Genomic DNA, 16,728 nt, shown 5'->3' with positions numbered 1-16,728 from the left:
TCATTATAATCCGTAATTATGTCCCCACTGGATGCAACAAATGGCCGGACGGACAGGGCATCACAATATGGTAGGGGCATAACATTTCCGTTACACGCTTGAGGTATTCGGCCAATCACAACGCACTGGATAGCTGGCCAATCAGAGCACACCTTGCTTTTCAGATCGATGAGCTTTGTAAAAATGTACGCGTTTCAGAAAGGCGGGGCATAGAGGAGAAACAATAATGTACAGTATGTGGAAAATAATGTGTTTTTTGAACCTTAAACCGCATAAACACATTTCATTGCACCAAATACACAAAATAATGTTATTTTTAGCAGCATCATATGACCCCTTTAAAGTTCACGTGTGTATTTTAAATGTTAAAATAAAAATATATATTCAGGTAATTTGTAAATTAATTTTTGCTTATGATGCCATTGTGCTAATATCAAATATGTGTTTGTGGCAGTTCCCACTGGGTCAGCTACGCATTCGAGAAGCACGGGTGGAAGAAGTGGACAGGTCATGTGACTCTGATGAGGATTATGAAGCAGGTGGGCGGGGCTTCCTCTCCTCTCACTTCACGTTAGTGGTCCATCCCAAAGAGCAAAGCCCCACCTACCTGCTTGTCGGGACTAAACAAGAAAAGGTACAACTTATACCACAAACACCATCTGAATTTTGCCTAACATTTACCTAAGTGCTGCTTATATATATATATATATATATATATATTACAATATGTAAAATACTGCATTCATATGCAAATCAGTTCTCTATGAAGGTATGTGATTACCATTGTTACCAGTGTTGTTAAGCTACAGACACTTTGTTATGATGGCAACATGGACATTTAAACAGATCAACTTGTCAAGAACAATATACCATAAATAAAACCAGAAAATATACACCACTGTTCAAAAGTTTGTGGTTGGTAAGATTTTTTAATGTTTTTGAAAGAAGTATCTTATGCTCACCAGGGCTACATTTATGTGATCAATGTATAAACAAAAATGTTGTGAAATATTAGTACAATTAAAATGAATGGTTTTCTATTTTATTATATTTTAAAATGTAATTTATCCTTGTGATGGCAAAGCAGAATTTTCAGCATCATTACAGTCTTCAGTGTCACATGATCTTTCAGAAATCATTCTAATATTCTGATTTGCTGCTCAAGAAACATTTTATTATTATCACAGTTGAAAACAGCTGTGCTGCTTAATATTTTTTGTGGAAACATGCTACATTTTTACAAGATTATTTGTTGAACAGAAACTTCAAAAGAACAGAATGTTGCCTAGTCTGCACAGAAGTCTGTGAATCAAAGGAAACATCTAAATGAACTAAAATTCTAAATTGTCATGCTACACTGCTACTCTATAGCATATTAGTGAAAAAGCTACATCAGTTCTTTTAGCATTATTTCTATACTAATATTGTATTTTTTTTATATTTTCAGTTTTCATTTTAATTTTAGTTTAGTAATTTTATAGGCTTTTGTCATTTGTTTTAAATATTTATATTTAGCTTTAATTTATTTTTATTTCAATGTTAGTTTTAGTCATTTTAGTACTTGTTTTTAAACTCATCAGTTAGTTGCCAAAGCAGAATTTATCATATAACATCTAATATATTACTTCATATTTATATTATGATATTAAATGGGAACACAAACTAAATCATGGCTAACAATATAGAAAAAAAGCTACTCTAAACTGAAGCAGAAACTGTGATTTTTTTTTTCAGTGCACACCATGCTGATATCAAAATAGCAGGCTGATGACCGTTATAATTTGAATACACATAATGCAATGGTAAATTACATAAATTGCTGAAATTAAATGAGCACGGCGTACGCTAGTGTTCAAAAGTTTGGGGTCAATAGTTAATGGGGTCAGTAAATATTAGTAAAAATATTAAACTGCACAACTGTTTTCAAAATGGATAGCAATAAGAAATGTTTCCTGAAATACCAAATCAGCATATTAGAATGATTTATGAAGAATCATTTGACACTGAAGACGTTAGTAATGGCTGCTGACTATAACAGAGAATAGAAATGAAGAAGTTATTTTAAATTCTAAAAGTATTTTACCATATTACTTTTTGTACTGTATTTTTGATCAAATAAATGCAGCCTTGCTTACCAACCTCAAACTATTGAACGGTAGTGTGTAAGAACAACAAATAATTTGTTGTTCAGAGACCTAAAAACAGTCTCAATTTGAGTCAGAACAGAGACAGAACAATTAACAATTTTTTTCATTTGATTTTAAGTTTTAATAATTGTATTATGTGGTTATGTCATTTTTATTAGTTTTAGTTGTTTAACTGTTTTCAGTGTAAGTAATTGTAATACTTAAACTTACTTTATCTCAGTTGTCAACATTTCTTTAATTTTTACGTTTTTCCATCTAATATTTATTTTTCATTTCATTTCAACTTTCAGTTACCAAAAACATAAATAGTTTTAGTTAACAATAACAACACTGCTCATAATGTATTTCGATGAATATCTAAATATCATAAGTCATGCTCAGCAGAGGAAAAATAATAGACCCGCTGTTTTGTCATTTGTGGGTGAAACCTTGATGTGAATTTTTATAAAGGATAAGTTCCCTTTCATGGGAACTTCGAACTGCGTCCTCTAGGGGTCGCTATGGGGAACGCCTCGTCGTGACTCGTATCTGAAGCATACATTGAAAAAACACCAACTCGTTGGCCGGCGACAGCCATGACGTCACTACCGGTGCGACTACAGTATAAATCGGTGCCGGGAGCTACACATCGTTCTCTTCTTCGTCTTCATTGACTGTTCTGTTTGAAGCGTGCATTTTCAAGGAAAAAGTAAGAGCTATCTATTAATATTATGGCGAGCACTAGTAGAGCATTTAGAAGGTGTGTGCATCCGTGTCAGCGCTATTTGACACCAGATGACACACACGATCTATGTGTTGTTTGCTTGGGCGAGGAGCACGCACGCGATGTCCTCGAGGGGGCAATCTGCGTGCATTGCGAGTTTTTTCCAATGAAAAAACTCATCGACGTTCGTCTCGACGAACGTTATCTTTCTGGCCATAACCCTCCAGCTCAGGTGAGTCTTCCTTTCCTTCCTGATCTCCATACTGAGATCGAGAAGGAATGGAAGAAGCCGTTTTCCTCACGCATCCATCGGTTTCAGCATACCAGTTATGCGAATATCGAGGCGGTGCGCGAGTCATGGCTGTCGCCGGCCAACGAGTTGGTGTTTTTTCAATGTATGCTTCAGACACGGGTCACGACGAGGCGTTCCCCCCATAGCGACCCCTAGAGGACGCAGTTCGAAGTTCCCATGAAAGGGAACCATGGTTACATAAGTAACCCGAGACGATTTTTTTGTTGTTGTTGTGAATGACTAGGTTGTTTTGTAACAATTTGGTTGAGTGAATGATTTAACGACTTAAACACACAAAAAAACAGTCATTTGATGTCACCTACTGGCTTAACCATGTAATATTCACTTAATTTTGCCCCATATCACTCATTTGTAAAGCTACATGTAAATAATGTGAAAATAGGGCTGGATGATATGCCCAAAATTTATATCACGATATATTTTTTAATTTCGGTCAATACGATATAATTCCGATATCGATATGAACACTCTTAAAAAAAGCCTTGTAAAAACTGCCAAGAACGCCCACAACAGATGTCTGTGCATACAAACTTATGAAAAATGAATTTGCCAAGTCTATGACACCTCATATAAAACCATATAATACTGAAATAGAAATATTTTGTAACATTATACATTTCTTTATCATCACTTTTGATCAATTTAAAGCATCCTTGCTAAATAAAAGTATTAATTTCTATCATTTCTTTCCAAAAAGAAAAAGAAATCATACTGACTCCAAGCTTTTGAATGGTATAGTGTATAATATTACAAAAGCTTTTTATTTCAGATAAATGCTGATCTTTGGATCTTTCTGTTCATCAAAGAATCCTGAAAAAAAAATACTCAACTGTATATTGATAATCAGCATATTAGAATGATTTCTGAAGGATCATGTGACACTGAAGACTGGAGTAGGCCTAATGATGCTGAAAACCTTTGACTGGTAATGTAGGGTGGCTGATTAATGTTATAGATTGAAACAAATGTGCCTCAGCCAGGATAAAGAATATGAAAAGTGCTCTGAGTTGCTGCAGAAAAAAAAGAGCAACAACAAAAACATGTTGCTGGAGACGGGCTTATTGAAAATTGAAAAACTCATTCTCTGCCAGCAGGAGGCGCTTTTAGAGTGATAAAACTAGCGGTTTCGGCTGTAATTAAAGCAGCTCCACTCATGAACGCTACTTTATCAGATAAAATGAAAATGTCATCGAAACTTTTCTGAAGACAGTCATCAGATACATTCATATAAAACACCCGCGCCACGTTTTGATTTTGAAACGTGCAGTGCTCATGTTTATTCAACGAAGTCAAACGGCACAAATAAATCAATGTATGGGAAACACTGGTAATGTATATCGAAATATCGAAATAAAGAGCTACAACAAAAACATGTTGCTGGAGACGGGCTTATTGAAAATTGAAAAACTCATTCTCTGCCAGCAGGAGGCGCTTTTAGAGTGATAAAACTAGCGGTTTCGGCTGTAATTAAAGCAGCTCCACTCATGAACGCTACTTTATCAGATAAAATGAAAATGTCATCGAAACTTTTCTGAAGACAGTCATCAGATACATTCATATAAAACACCCGCGCCACGTTTTGATTTTGAAACGTGCAGTGCTCATGTTTATTCAACGAAGTCAAACGCCACAAATAAATCAATGTATGGGAAACTGGTAATGTATATCGAAATATCGGAAATGTGTTTAAAAACCATATCACCGTTATTGAAAAAAATTATATCGCGATACATATTGATATTGAATTATTGTCCAGCCCTATGTGAAAAGGGGTTAAGTAGGGTTTGATACAGTTATCCATTATGCTACAAATGTAGTTAGTAGGATCACTACTTCTAGTTAATGACTCCTCAACAAGTGGCTCTCAGCACTTTGTGTGGGAAACGGTACTAGCCCTGTAACGTCTCATTTTGAGGACAGGCCTAAACATTTCATTCTGAGTTCAAAGAGGATCGCTGACAGTGTTTGGAGAGATGGTCTCATTCCAGTTGCTCGTAGTTTCTCCGCAGGCTCCTGTTTTCAATTGAGAAACCTGTTCTCCAGAGGTTTAAAGATATTATGCCCTATTGACTGTTCAATGGCGTGTCCTCGAGAGCTAGCATCATGAGCAGCCCTCGGTGCTCTTTGAAGATCAGAGGGGCTTTTTAGGTAGTCATTTGATACTGAATGAAAAGGCCTCCCACTCTAAAGTAATGAATGGGGGGTTGACAGCTACATCCTGACTTGATTTAATTTGCATTGTAAGAATTGCTGTAAGAACAGAAACAGAATTCTAATAAGACAGTAAAGCATGTTGTTGCATGTGCTGTCCTACGGCCACAGAAGCAGCTGTGTGTGGTAACATGTTGTGTGAGGAGTTCGCCATCTGCTGGTTGTTCGGTTCTCATCACAGACAGTAGTGCCATGTATCCCAATCTCATTTGGTCTCTCTCCCAACACTTTTCTGTCCACTAATAAAGAAACTTTGGTAACACTTTACTTGAAGGGGTGTGCATAAGACTGACATGACACCTTCATAATCATGACATGACACATGTCATGAATATGAAGGAGGTTTTATGCATGTTTATGACAACTGTCATTAAGTGTAGTCATTTGATACTGAATGAAAAGGCCTCCCACTCTAAAGTAATGAATGGGGGGTTGACAGCTACATCCTGACTTGATTTAATTTGCATTGTAAGAATTGCTGTAAGAACAGAAACAGAATTCTAATAAGACAGTAAAGCATGTTGTTGCATGCGCTGTCCTACGGCCACAGAAGCAGCTGTGTGCGGTGACATGTTGTGTGAGGAGTTCGCCGTCTGCTGGTTGTTCGGTTCTCATCACAGACAGTAGTGCCATATATCCCAATCTCATTTGGTCTCTCTCCCAACACTTTTCTGTCCGCTAATAAAGAAACTTTTATACCAATTTCAAAGAAAACAAATTGTTTTAATGGCTAATAAAATGTCATGTGGTGTAACTACCAAGTAAAAAGTATTATCATATTTTTCTTACATTTTGGATACATGAGAGAACACATCTAAATTGAAATAAATCTAAGTATGTCAAGTAAAATACAATAACATAAAATAAAATAATACATTTAAATATATAATTACATTTATTATAAATCTAAAGTTTATGCATGTTTATGACAACTGTCATTAAGTGTCATTCGCTCAGTTATGTCATTTTTAATGCAAATATGACATTATTTGACCTAACCCTAACCTAACCCTACCCCTACCCTTACCCCTAACCATAGCCCATAACAAAGACATCTCAAACAATGTCATCTTTGCATTAAAAATTACAGAACTGAGCGAATGACACTTAATGACAGTTGTCATAAACATGCATAAAAACCCTTCATATTCATGACATGTGTCATGTCATGATTATGTAGGTGTCATGTCATGATTATGAAGGTGTCATGTCAGTCTTATGCACACCCCTTCAAGTAAAGTGTAACCGAAACTTTTATACCAATTTCAAAGAAAACAAAATTTTTAATGGCTAATAAAATGTCATGTGGTGTAACTACCAAGTAAAAAGTATTATCATATTTTTCTTACATTTTGGATACATGAGAGAACACATCTAAATTGAAATAAATCTATGTATGTCAAGTAAAATACAATAACATAAAATAAAATAATACATTTAAATATATAATTACATTTATTATAAATCTAAAGTTTATTTATTTATTTAAATTACCCCACATTACATTTTACAACCTGAACTAACTTTGCCTGGTCATAAAAAGGTCCAGTTATCTGACATTGGACTATTTTTATGAATTGCATTTATGTATAAATTAATAAATAGGGCAAAAAACTGAGTGTTGTGTTTGACCCACACACTTTTTTTTGTCCCCCTGGTAGTCATGCCAGCTGTTCATCAATGTGCTGGTGGAGTCTCCCTCCATCGACTACCACACCTCGCTGGCCCAGAATGCACTGCAGGTGTGCCTAACACATCCAGAGCTGCAGAATGAGATTTATTGTCAGCTGATCAAACAGACCAACTGCCGCACTCCTCACAACTACGCCCTCACGCAGGTTCGTGTCATATTTGTTCACACACAAAATTACCCCACATTACATTTTACAACCTGAACTAACTTTGCCTGGTCATAAAAAGGTCCAGTTATCTGACATTGGACTATTTTTATGAATTGCATTTATGTATAAATTAATAAATAGGGCAAAAAACTGAGTGTTGTGTTTGACCCACACACTTTTTTTTGTCCCCCTGGTAGTCATGCCAGCTGTTCATCAATGTGCTGGTGGAGTCTCCCTCCATCGACTACCACACCTCGCTGGCCCAGAATGCACTGCAGGTGTGCCTAACACATCCAGAGCTGCAGAATGAGATTTATTGTCAGCTGATCAAACAGACCAACTGCCGCACTCCTCACAACTACGCCCTCACACAGGTTCGTGTCACACACTCACACACTACACCGTATCGTCATGTGAAGTGTGCTATATCTCTATATCTCTCTGCTCTACTCTTTCTTTCTCAGTGCTGGCAGCTGTTGTCATTGTGTGTAGCTCTCTTCCTGCCTCAGCATCATTTCCTGTGGTACCTGAGACAGTACCTGCAGCAGAACGCAGATCCCAGGTCACTGGCCACACGCTCACTCCATGAAGTACAATGTGTTGTACATGTTAAATAAATCCCAATATATTCACACTCAGACTGATTCTTCCTCACTACCCTAAATCTAAATATAGTTTTGAGTATATAGTTATAAATCTGACTGTATAGTTGTAAACTCAAATATACAGTATATTTAAATCTGAATATATTGTTTGTTATATATTTTATAAATACAAATGATAAATACATAACTTCTGGATTATTCCGTATTTTTAACTACTGGATATTTTAAGAATATACATTTTATACATTCAGATTCAAGTTTAGATTTAAAACTATACACCACCGCTCAAATCTAAAGAAATATTTTTTTAATGTGTTTGAAAGGAGTCTCTTCTGCTCATCAAGGCTGCATTTATTTGAGCAAAAAACTGTAATAGTGTGAAGTATTATTAATACCTAAAACAGCTGTTTTCTATTTTGGTTGTTAAATGTATTTAAAAATGTATTTTTTTCTTGTAGCAAAGATGAATTTTCAGCAGCCAAACAGTGTCACATGATTCGTCAGAATCATTCTTATAATCATCAGATCATTCTAATTTGAAAAGCATTTATTTGAAAACTTTTGTAAGTTGTAACTGTAATTTTTGATTAATTTCATGATGAATCCTTTCTGAATAAAAATATTAATTTCTTACCAAAAAAACAAAAACAACAACAACAAAGAAAAAACCTTACAGTATGGTAGTGCATATTTGGATTTACTATATTTGGATATATTTACTACATTTGGATTAACTATATATTCAGATTTACATTTGTATTTTCAAATTTATAAATATATATTTTGATTTACAACTATACATTCAAATTTTACATAAGTATTTCGTGTTTGGCCTTCTATAATTTAAGTATATCATATGTAGTATGTCTTAATTGATTAATTACATTTAAAACAACAGTCAAAAAAGGCTACAAAACTAAGAAATCAAAAAATTCATTAAGAGTTTTGATACGTTTACTGCATTTAGACTTATATACGGATACGAATAAGGGTTTTTGCCTTGATGCCTCATGTAATTGAATTTGAAAGCCTGTGTTTATGTGCACGCCCACAGGACTGAAGTGGGGAAGTATGCTGTGTACTGCCAGCGCTCAGTAGAGAGAACCTTACAGAATGGAGAGAGAGAGGCAAAGCCTTCACGAATGGAAATTCTTTCTATTCTGCTGAGAAACCCCTACCATCACTCACTCCCCTTCAGCATACCTGTTCACTTCATGAACAACACTTATGAGGTACACACAAACACTTTCTGTTCCCATTGATCTGGCCCTTACATTAATCCTTATAAAGCCCACTGTATCATACTTGATATGCAAATTTCTAAGGCCCGTAAATTACCAACATGATCAACTGAAAAACCTGCAGTACTCAATCTACTGCATGCCTTCTGCCCTCTGATTAATAGTTTATACTTTTTAGCAAGTAAAAGGTATTTTATTGTAATTGTAAAAACGTCCCCCGTCAGGTTGAGGTACACATCTTTTTATGTAAAGTCTTTACTGTTTGTTATAGTAAACATAACTTTATTGTTAGTAATATTTCAAGATGAACATTTACTGGACTGAAGCATCTTAATTTTACTTGATTAGCCATCTTTTTTTTTAATTTTATTATTATTTTTTTTAGAAAAATCATGTTAAAGCATGAATATCAAATATGATCAGGCTTTTGTTTATTTGCACATCTCTCAATCATCATTGTATTGCATTGCATTGTATGTTTTGCCCCCCACAATTAAAACTACATATCTTTGATCATAAATCTAAGCATTTAATATCTTGCTAAGACATTATTAGGAGATATAGAGTGATATTTATATGCGTTTTATTTAAGTAGTTTGCTGTATTATTATAAAAAACACATCGATTCCCATTACAAGCTACCAGAATTTCATCTAACTTTTTGGCCATATTAATAAAAACAATTCCACCAAATTGCTTATTTTTTTTGATGAATTTGGGCCTCTGAATAATACAGAGGTGGTTTTTTCCTCCTCAAGTATAAGCTTCATATTCTCATATATCAGAATATGTGAACCATAAAAGCCTGATGTATCAAATATGATACTCAACAAAAATGCAATAGCATTTTTAATAGCATTAAGGTTCAATATACTGCTCCATTTCAATATATTGCTTACACTTGGTATTAAGATGCATGCAGGATGGATGAGTGTTTACACTACACATACAGTGTTGTCACATGCATTTTTGAATATGTCCATATGTGGTTTCAGTGATTTGATCACAACTTGTTTTAGACCCCATTTACACATGTATTCAGCATTGACCACTTATGATCCGGTCACAAAAAATGGATGCTAGGTGTAAACAGGGTCTCTGATGCATGACATGGAATGCATGAGTGTCAACAGTTTTACTATAGCAGCACAGGCTTTCAGAACGCTGCTGCCTCTAATCTTTCTCCATCTCTATAGGTCGTAGGTTTTGATGGTTCCACCACAGTGGAGGAGTTCCTGAACACAGTCAACCAGAGGGCAGGCATGAGGAAACCACAGATTTCAGGCTTCGCACTCTTCACTGATGACCCCTCTGGAAAAGATCTGGATCACTGCCTGCAGCCCAGCAATAAAGTATAATATGAACACTGAATATCAGAGCTTTTACAAAGTACATAAAACAGTTTAGTCTATATATATTGTGCTGCGAGAATATTAAAGGAATGTTTTTTAATCTTCTGGTGCAGATTTGTGATGTGATCTCAAAGTGGGAACAGGCACTGAAAGAACTTCATCCTGGAAAATATGAAGGAACACGGATTGTCCGTCTCACTTATAAAAGCAGGTATGTTTGAAAAACTGAGGTCTCGTACACGCAATATCTATCAAAATCAAGTATTAAGAATGTTTTTATCAATAGATTAATAATGTCAGGTTTTTAAAAGCAGTCAATCTTCCTTGTAGGCTGTGTTTCAGAGCTCAGGCTAAGGGGGAGACTGAGCGAGAGCGCCTCCTGCTGGCATATCAAGTAAATGAAGAGGTACAACAAGGGCACTTCCCTGTCAGTAAGGAGCTGGGCCTGGAGGTGGCTGCGCTGATGGCACAGGTGTGTGTTAATGTGGATCAAGTGTTTGAGAGTAAGTGTACTTGAAGTGGTGGTGGATCACAAATACACCTCAATCACATTTATCTTTTAGGTCGACCATGGTGACCTAGACCGCCCAGCAATCTCTTCCATTGGTTCTTCTCAGCCGAAGACCCAACAGGTCCTTCTGCAGGTACTGGAGCGTTTTTATCCTAAACGCTACAAGCAGGAATGCAGCATGGAGCAGCTCAGGTAAATTCGTATTTATTTAAATTAAGTACATTATAATCACTTCATGTTCATGTTTATAATGTGTATTATATTATATTATGTATAACTCATATAATTTCCGACAAAGTCTGAAATTTTTCTTGTGTGTCAGTATGTTCATTCACATTTATTACCATACTACCAGATCTTTACAATCTCATAACAAAATACAAAATTTCACAATAAATAAAATAAATATTTAAATAAATAACAAAATGTTTGTGGAGTTTTGATTGATTTATTTTTTTGCCTAACTCAATTCTAGGGCATGTAATTATTATTATTCATTATTATGTATGATATTATTATTAATAATAATAATTATTATGTAATTATGTATTATCATTTTAATATATTAGTATGTCGTTTAGTATAATTACAGGTATATAATACATTATAATTAAATAGTAAATAGAATACTTTATGGTAGCACTTATAGCCTTCATGTAGAATGCTTTATAAACATATTCATAATGTATGTTAAAATGCTTTACATCATTTCATAAGAAATAATAACCAAGGTTAAAATGCATCATAATATTTGAAGGGTTGTTTGTCATGTTTTTTAATGCATTATACTTTCTAAAGGTGTAACAACAAATAGAAAAGTATTATAACTGTGATTACAATTATTCATGAGATCACACAATGCATTATACGACTCATTATAAGGCATAATTAATGCAATAAAACTACTTTTATAATACATTATGTATAAAGGCCTTAAGTAAAGTGTTACCTAATTTATCTATACACACACGCACACATATACAGCTATTTAGAATAATTAACATTGATATTTGAGCACAGAATGCCCCATTTACCAAACAAAATATAAAAATAATGTACACATTTATTATTAATTATATAAAAAAATATGTATACATTTATTTTACATTTGTAATCCACTTTTAGCATTTAATTATATATTGTTAGTATAAATATAATTTTTGAATATATAACGTTTTTAAATAATTTATAATATACTATTGTTTAGGTTTAATTTATAATAATGTTTGCCCACAGAATGCCTGATTTACCATTTACCAATGCCCAATTTACCTATTTTACCATGTTATATAATACTTTTCTTTATTAACTGTAATATGATGTTTACCGTTTTTTTTTTTTTTTTAAACGGCATGAAAACTAAAATGTTCACTATATTGAACTTTATACAAACACTTTACTTATTTCATTTAATCACAACTTTGTCCCACAGGGAACTCGCTGAGCGTTTGGCCACTAAGTGGTCTGTCCTTCATGCGTGCACAGCCTCCGAATGTGTAAGAATCTACCTGACCGTGGCCCGCAAGTGGCCTCTGTTTGGGGCCAAGCTGTTCAGTGCCAAGGTAAGTTCAGATGTACAGTAGATAAGGTATCAGTATTCTTAGCCACTGGCAACATTGATTGCTATTTTCTACACAAACTTGACCACTTAAAAGGATTTTCAGATGTACCTGATGGGGCTGTTAAAACACGGCAGAATATCTCTTTTTACTCCCACTCTGTTGTTGTGCAGCCATTGCCTCCCTCTTCACTGGAGCAAACTCGAGTGTGGCTGGCTGTTAATGAGGATGGGCTGAGTGTTCTGGACTATACAATGGTGAGTGAATGTGGATACTTGCTCTAGTTATAGTTTCAGAAAGTAAGACTGCATTAAAGGAATATTACGGGTCATTTATAACTTAAGCTCTTAAGTGTGCTGTTGATTGCCACAGAAAATAATTTAGACTCCCTGAGGTTGTAAAAACAAATGAAAAACATGCTTACACTAAAGCCTTCTAATGAAAGCCTACAAGTCAAGTGTGCAGCACCACAAATATAAAATTATAACACAGCTTTGAGAATGTAACAGTTACAAGGGATGTGATGTAACTGTAAAGTACCTCTGTAAATATTTATGGATCTGTAAAGTACATAGCTGATTCCAGGGAAATGTTAGGTTAAATAATTTTTGTAAATACTGTTTTGACAGTAGAAATTAGCTGATCGCGACTAATACATCATATAGACAATTTTTAACAGCATTTTAAATTATTTTACCACAATCTAATTAATATTCAAAAGCCTTCACAGTTCCATGACATCCCCACCATTTTTTAAAACATCAGTTGCACATAACCAGATGTTTATAAAGTAGTTTCACCTCAAAATAACAATTTAAGATAACCATTTAAGAAAAATATGAGCTTCATATCTCTGCTTTAAAACCTCTGGTCCCACAAGCCTGTTGGCCTTCCATTGTCATTCTCTAGGCTTCACGAACTAAATAATATCTATAATATCATTCCTGCTTATAGTTTGCTTGTTTGAAAAGCTGTAGTCCTGATATCTTGCCCATTTGGCTGTATTCTCACTTGGAGAGGTCTGGCTGTTTTGGGAAAGAATAAACAGGGTCCGGCAGACTCTGTAATTTTCTGTTTTCTATTTTTATGTCTTTTTGGGGGAGGGGAAAGAACAAAGGGAACAGAAAACCTCACATTTTGCAGAAAAGATACATTAAAAATAGTAATATTGTGATAGATTATTACAATTATTACATCTGTTTTGTATTTTAATATATTTTAAAATGTCATTATTGTGTAATGTGATTGTCATTCGGAAATAATTTGAATATGCTGATTTGCATACTCAATAAACATTTCTTATTATCAATGTTGAAAACAGTTGAGGTGCTAAATATTTTTGTGGAAACCATGATACGTTTTTTTTTTTTTGTTCTCCAGAATAGAAAGTTTTAACAATATAAAAGTATTTATCTTCACTTTTACTGGATCAATTTGATCTAAATAAAAGCAAGGATGCATTACATAAAAAAAAAAACTTATTTGAATCCCAAACTTTTGAACAGTAGTGTTTATATTCGTTTTTGTAGAGTTGTAAGAGACTGAAAACATCTCAATGTATGTGCTCTAAAACTAAAAATAAGATGAGATAAGATTTTAGAGAGAGAGAGAGCAAACTGTAACCCGTCCTACATTAATTAAACAATTAGTAACAAATACAATTAGCAACAATTAGTATATACCTCGGTGTAATGCTGGACAATAAACTTGGGACGCATGGACTGATTATGTAAGCAAAAAGCTTCAATAGAGAATGTATTTCTTAAAGAAATTACTTTCTTTTAATGTCCATAGCAGAATGCTTTTGATGTTTTATGGGGCTTTTATTGAAAGCATTATGACATTTTGTGTGATTTATCGGTATGGTAATGCTTCCGAGGCTCAGAAGAGGTCATTGGGGAAACTGGTAACAATAGCAAGTAAATTATTAGGGATAAAGTTACAGAGCATAGAGAGTATATATAAAGAAAGACTGTTGAATAAGGCTAACATCATTGTGAATGATAAGAGGCATCCTTTATCTTATACTTTTGAATTGTTACCATCTGGCCGACGATATTGTGTTCCCAGATGCTCAAAGAACAGGTCAAAATGATCTTTTATTCCGCAAGCAATTCAATTCTTATTCCTCTCGTGGTAACTGATGGTCAGCAAGGGTCAGCAGTTATTTTAAATTAGATTTATTAGTATTAAATTATTGTTTACATTCATATATGCCAAATGAGAATTGTTAAATATATGTGTGAGTGTATGCTGCAAACGTACTTTCCCTATGGGGATAAATAAATAAACTGAAACTGCTCTGCTTTTCTTTAGCACCCATTCGTCACACATCCATACCAGTCAGTGATCACCTTCGGAGGTTGCAAGGAAGATTTCATGTTAGTGGTCAGCCAGATTAAAGACCAGGCTTTGGGCAAGAAGACTGTGGATAAACTTTTATTTGCAATGGCTAAACCAAAGGTAAGACATGCTAATTCACAAAAGGTACAGTACAACACATTTTAACTGCATTTCCGAATGTGGTCAGTAAAGACAGAATTCTGATGATATGTTGTGCTTTTAACATTAACTTTTATTACCTATCTTAAAAATCTGATCTGAAGTGTGTGGGGGAGAAATCAGAGTTCAACTCCTGCACCCCCCCTCTGAAACCACTATCTGAAAGATATCTGATGCTAAAAACAGGTTTTTTAATGAGAGTTTCACTCATACAGTATTACATGATATATGAAGTGCTAATGAGCTCTACCGTGTTAGTCTGAGTGTGAGCTTTACTCGCATATCTGTGCTTTGTTGTGTCTTTTTTGGCCTGATACAGTAAGAGCAAGTTAAATGTTGAAATATTTGTCTACTAAAGACCTTCTGGTTCATTCTCTCTCTCTCTCTCTCTCTCTCTCTCTCTCTCTCACTCTCTCACTGCTGTAGATCCTGGAACTGACGCTCCTCATGGCTAGTTATATTAACTACTGGACCTCTAGCTTACCAGGGGCTGGAAACCAGACTCAAGGCTCAGCAGTGGGGCCTCATGGAGACAGAAAGCTCTGGGACATCGACAGCCGTCACTTCCCCTCAATGACATATACTACCAAAGGCCCCACTCTTCTTTAAAACCTCAGTCTCCGGGTGTCTGGGTTGGCAACCAATCACTTGGTCTGCAAACAAATAAAAACACATTTTGGGAAATATTTAGAGCATTTATTTTGGGATACAATTCAAGGATTTTGAAGTTTCAAACCATAAATTGCAAAAGTTATTTATTGTGTGAAACGGTCACTACTTGCACACTGTTCGTAGTCCAAATACAAGAAATAAACACATCACAAAGTGTTTTTTTTTAATGGAGACTCATAGAAAGCCACCCTGAGAAGATCACCCACAAAGTCAGAGCAGATCCAAGAGTATTTTATTCTTGAATGCAAAAAGTTTGGCGCTCATTTTTAAGGAATCAGAGCTTTTAAACTGGAAGTCCATTTAAAGGCACGGTTTGACTTTTTCATTTGTGCATAACATGGTTTTATTTTATTTCTGTCTTTGTTTGAATTTTTTAATGTTTAGTAAGTTAGTTAAAAGTTTTTTGTTTATATTGGTTCAGGACATTTCCACTGTTTAACGGTGCATGAATTAACCGTACCATCAGTCATTTGAAGTTTATATGGTGAATATCAGGATATGTAGAAACATTACACAGATCATCTCTAATACATCAGCACATTCTGCAGAAACTAGCTAACCAGTATACACAGGACAGTCTTATGTGTCTAGTGGTAGTGTAACGGGGTTGCGGAATTCTTCTCATCTATCCAAGCAGGAAATGACATGAAAATGTCATCAGCACTATGTGAAGTTATAGAGTTTGGGCTAAAAGTTTGTTTTCTCATCAGTTTCGTGCCATTTTCCATAGTACTACCAAACATAATGCTTAATCTGAGCCAAACTGTTCATTTTAACAAATGTAGTGACAAGTTTTAGGTTACACAGTAGTTGCAGAAAGGCACACGTTTACTTCATATTTGCGCGCTAGCCATCGCCTTTCCTCTTGTATAAAGAAATAAGAACTTAACGTCTCAACATCACGTTAATATGTGCAGGATCATATATTTCCGTGACGTTTGTAGCTTGAGAATGGTCATAGTTATATTGATATTATTATGACGTCATATTTTAATTCGATTTTTAAAATCATTAGGTCTTAGCTTATTTACCATAAAGTGCATGTTTTCAACCACAATTTTGTTTTCCATA

At 34.7% G+C, this 16,728-nt stretch overlaps 1 protein-coding gene across 1 annotated transcript in view; it reads left to right on the top strand.

Annotated features, from left to right (window-relative positions):
- LOC107600837 (pleckstrin homology domain-containing family H member 1-like) overlaps positions 1–15,983 on the top strand; it is a 71,923-nt gene extending 55,940 nt beyond the window's left edge. The window contains exons 22-32 of the mRNA XM_016292810.1: positions 7,036–7,212; positions 7,680–7,777; positions 8,875–9,052; positions 10,258–10,413; positions 10,527–10,624; positions 10,744–10,885; positions 10,977–11,116; positions 12,357–12,486; positions 12,657–12,740; positions 14,800–14,946; positions 15,412–15,983. Of these exons, the coding sequence (XP_016148296.1) occupies positions 7,036–7,212; positions 7,680–7,777; positions 8,875–9,052; positions 10,258–10,413; positions 10,527–10,624; positions 10,744–10,885; positions 10,977–11,116; positions 12,357–12,486; positions 12,657–12,740; positions 14,800–14,946; positions 15,412–15,594 (1,533 nt within the window). The 3' untranslated portion in view covers positions 15,595–15,983. The remainder of the gene's footprint in view (positions 1–7,035; positions 7,213–7,679; positions 7,778–8,874; positions 9,053–10,257; positions 10,414–10,526; positions 10,625–10,743; positions 10,886–10,976; positions 11,117–12,356; positions 12,487–12,656; positions 12,741–14,799; positions 14,947–15,411) is intronic.
- Positions 15,984–16,728: the final 745 nt, after the last annotated feature.

This window comes from Sinocyclocheilus grahami, unplaced genomic scaffold (genome assembly GCF_001515645.1).
Source record: "Sinocyclocheilus grahami isolate Dianchi unplaced genomic scaffold, SAMN03320097.WGS_v1.1 scaffold293.1, whole genome shotgun sequence".
In the NCBI taxonomy this organism is placed as follows: domain Eukaryota; kingdom Metazoa; phylum Chordata; class Actinopteri; order Cypriniformes; family Cyprinidae; genus Sinocyclocheilus; species Sinocyclocheilus grahami.
The sequence above is the reverse complement of the archived record's forward strand: the minus strand, read 5'-3'. Positions and strand labels throughout refer to the sequence as shown.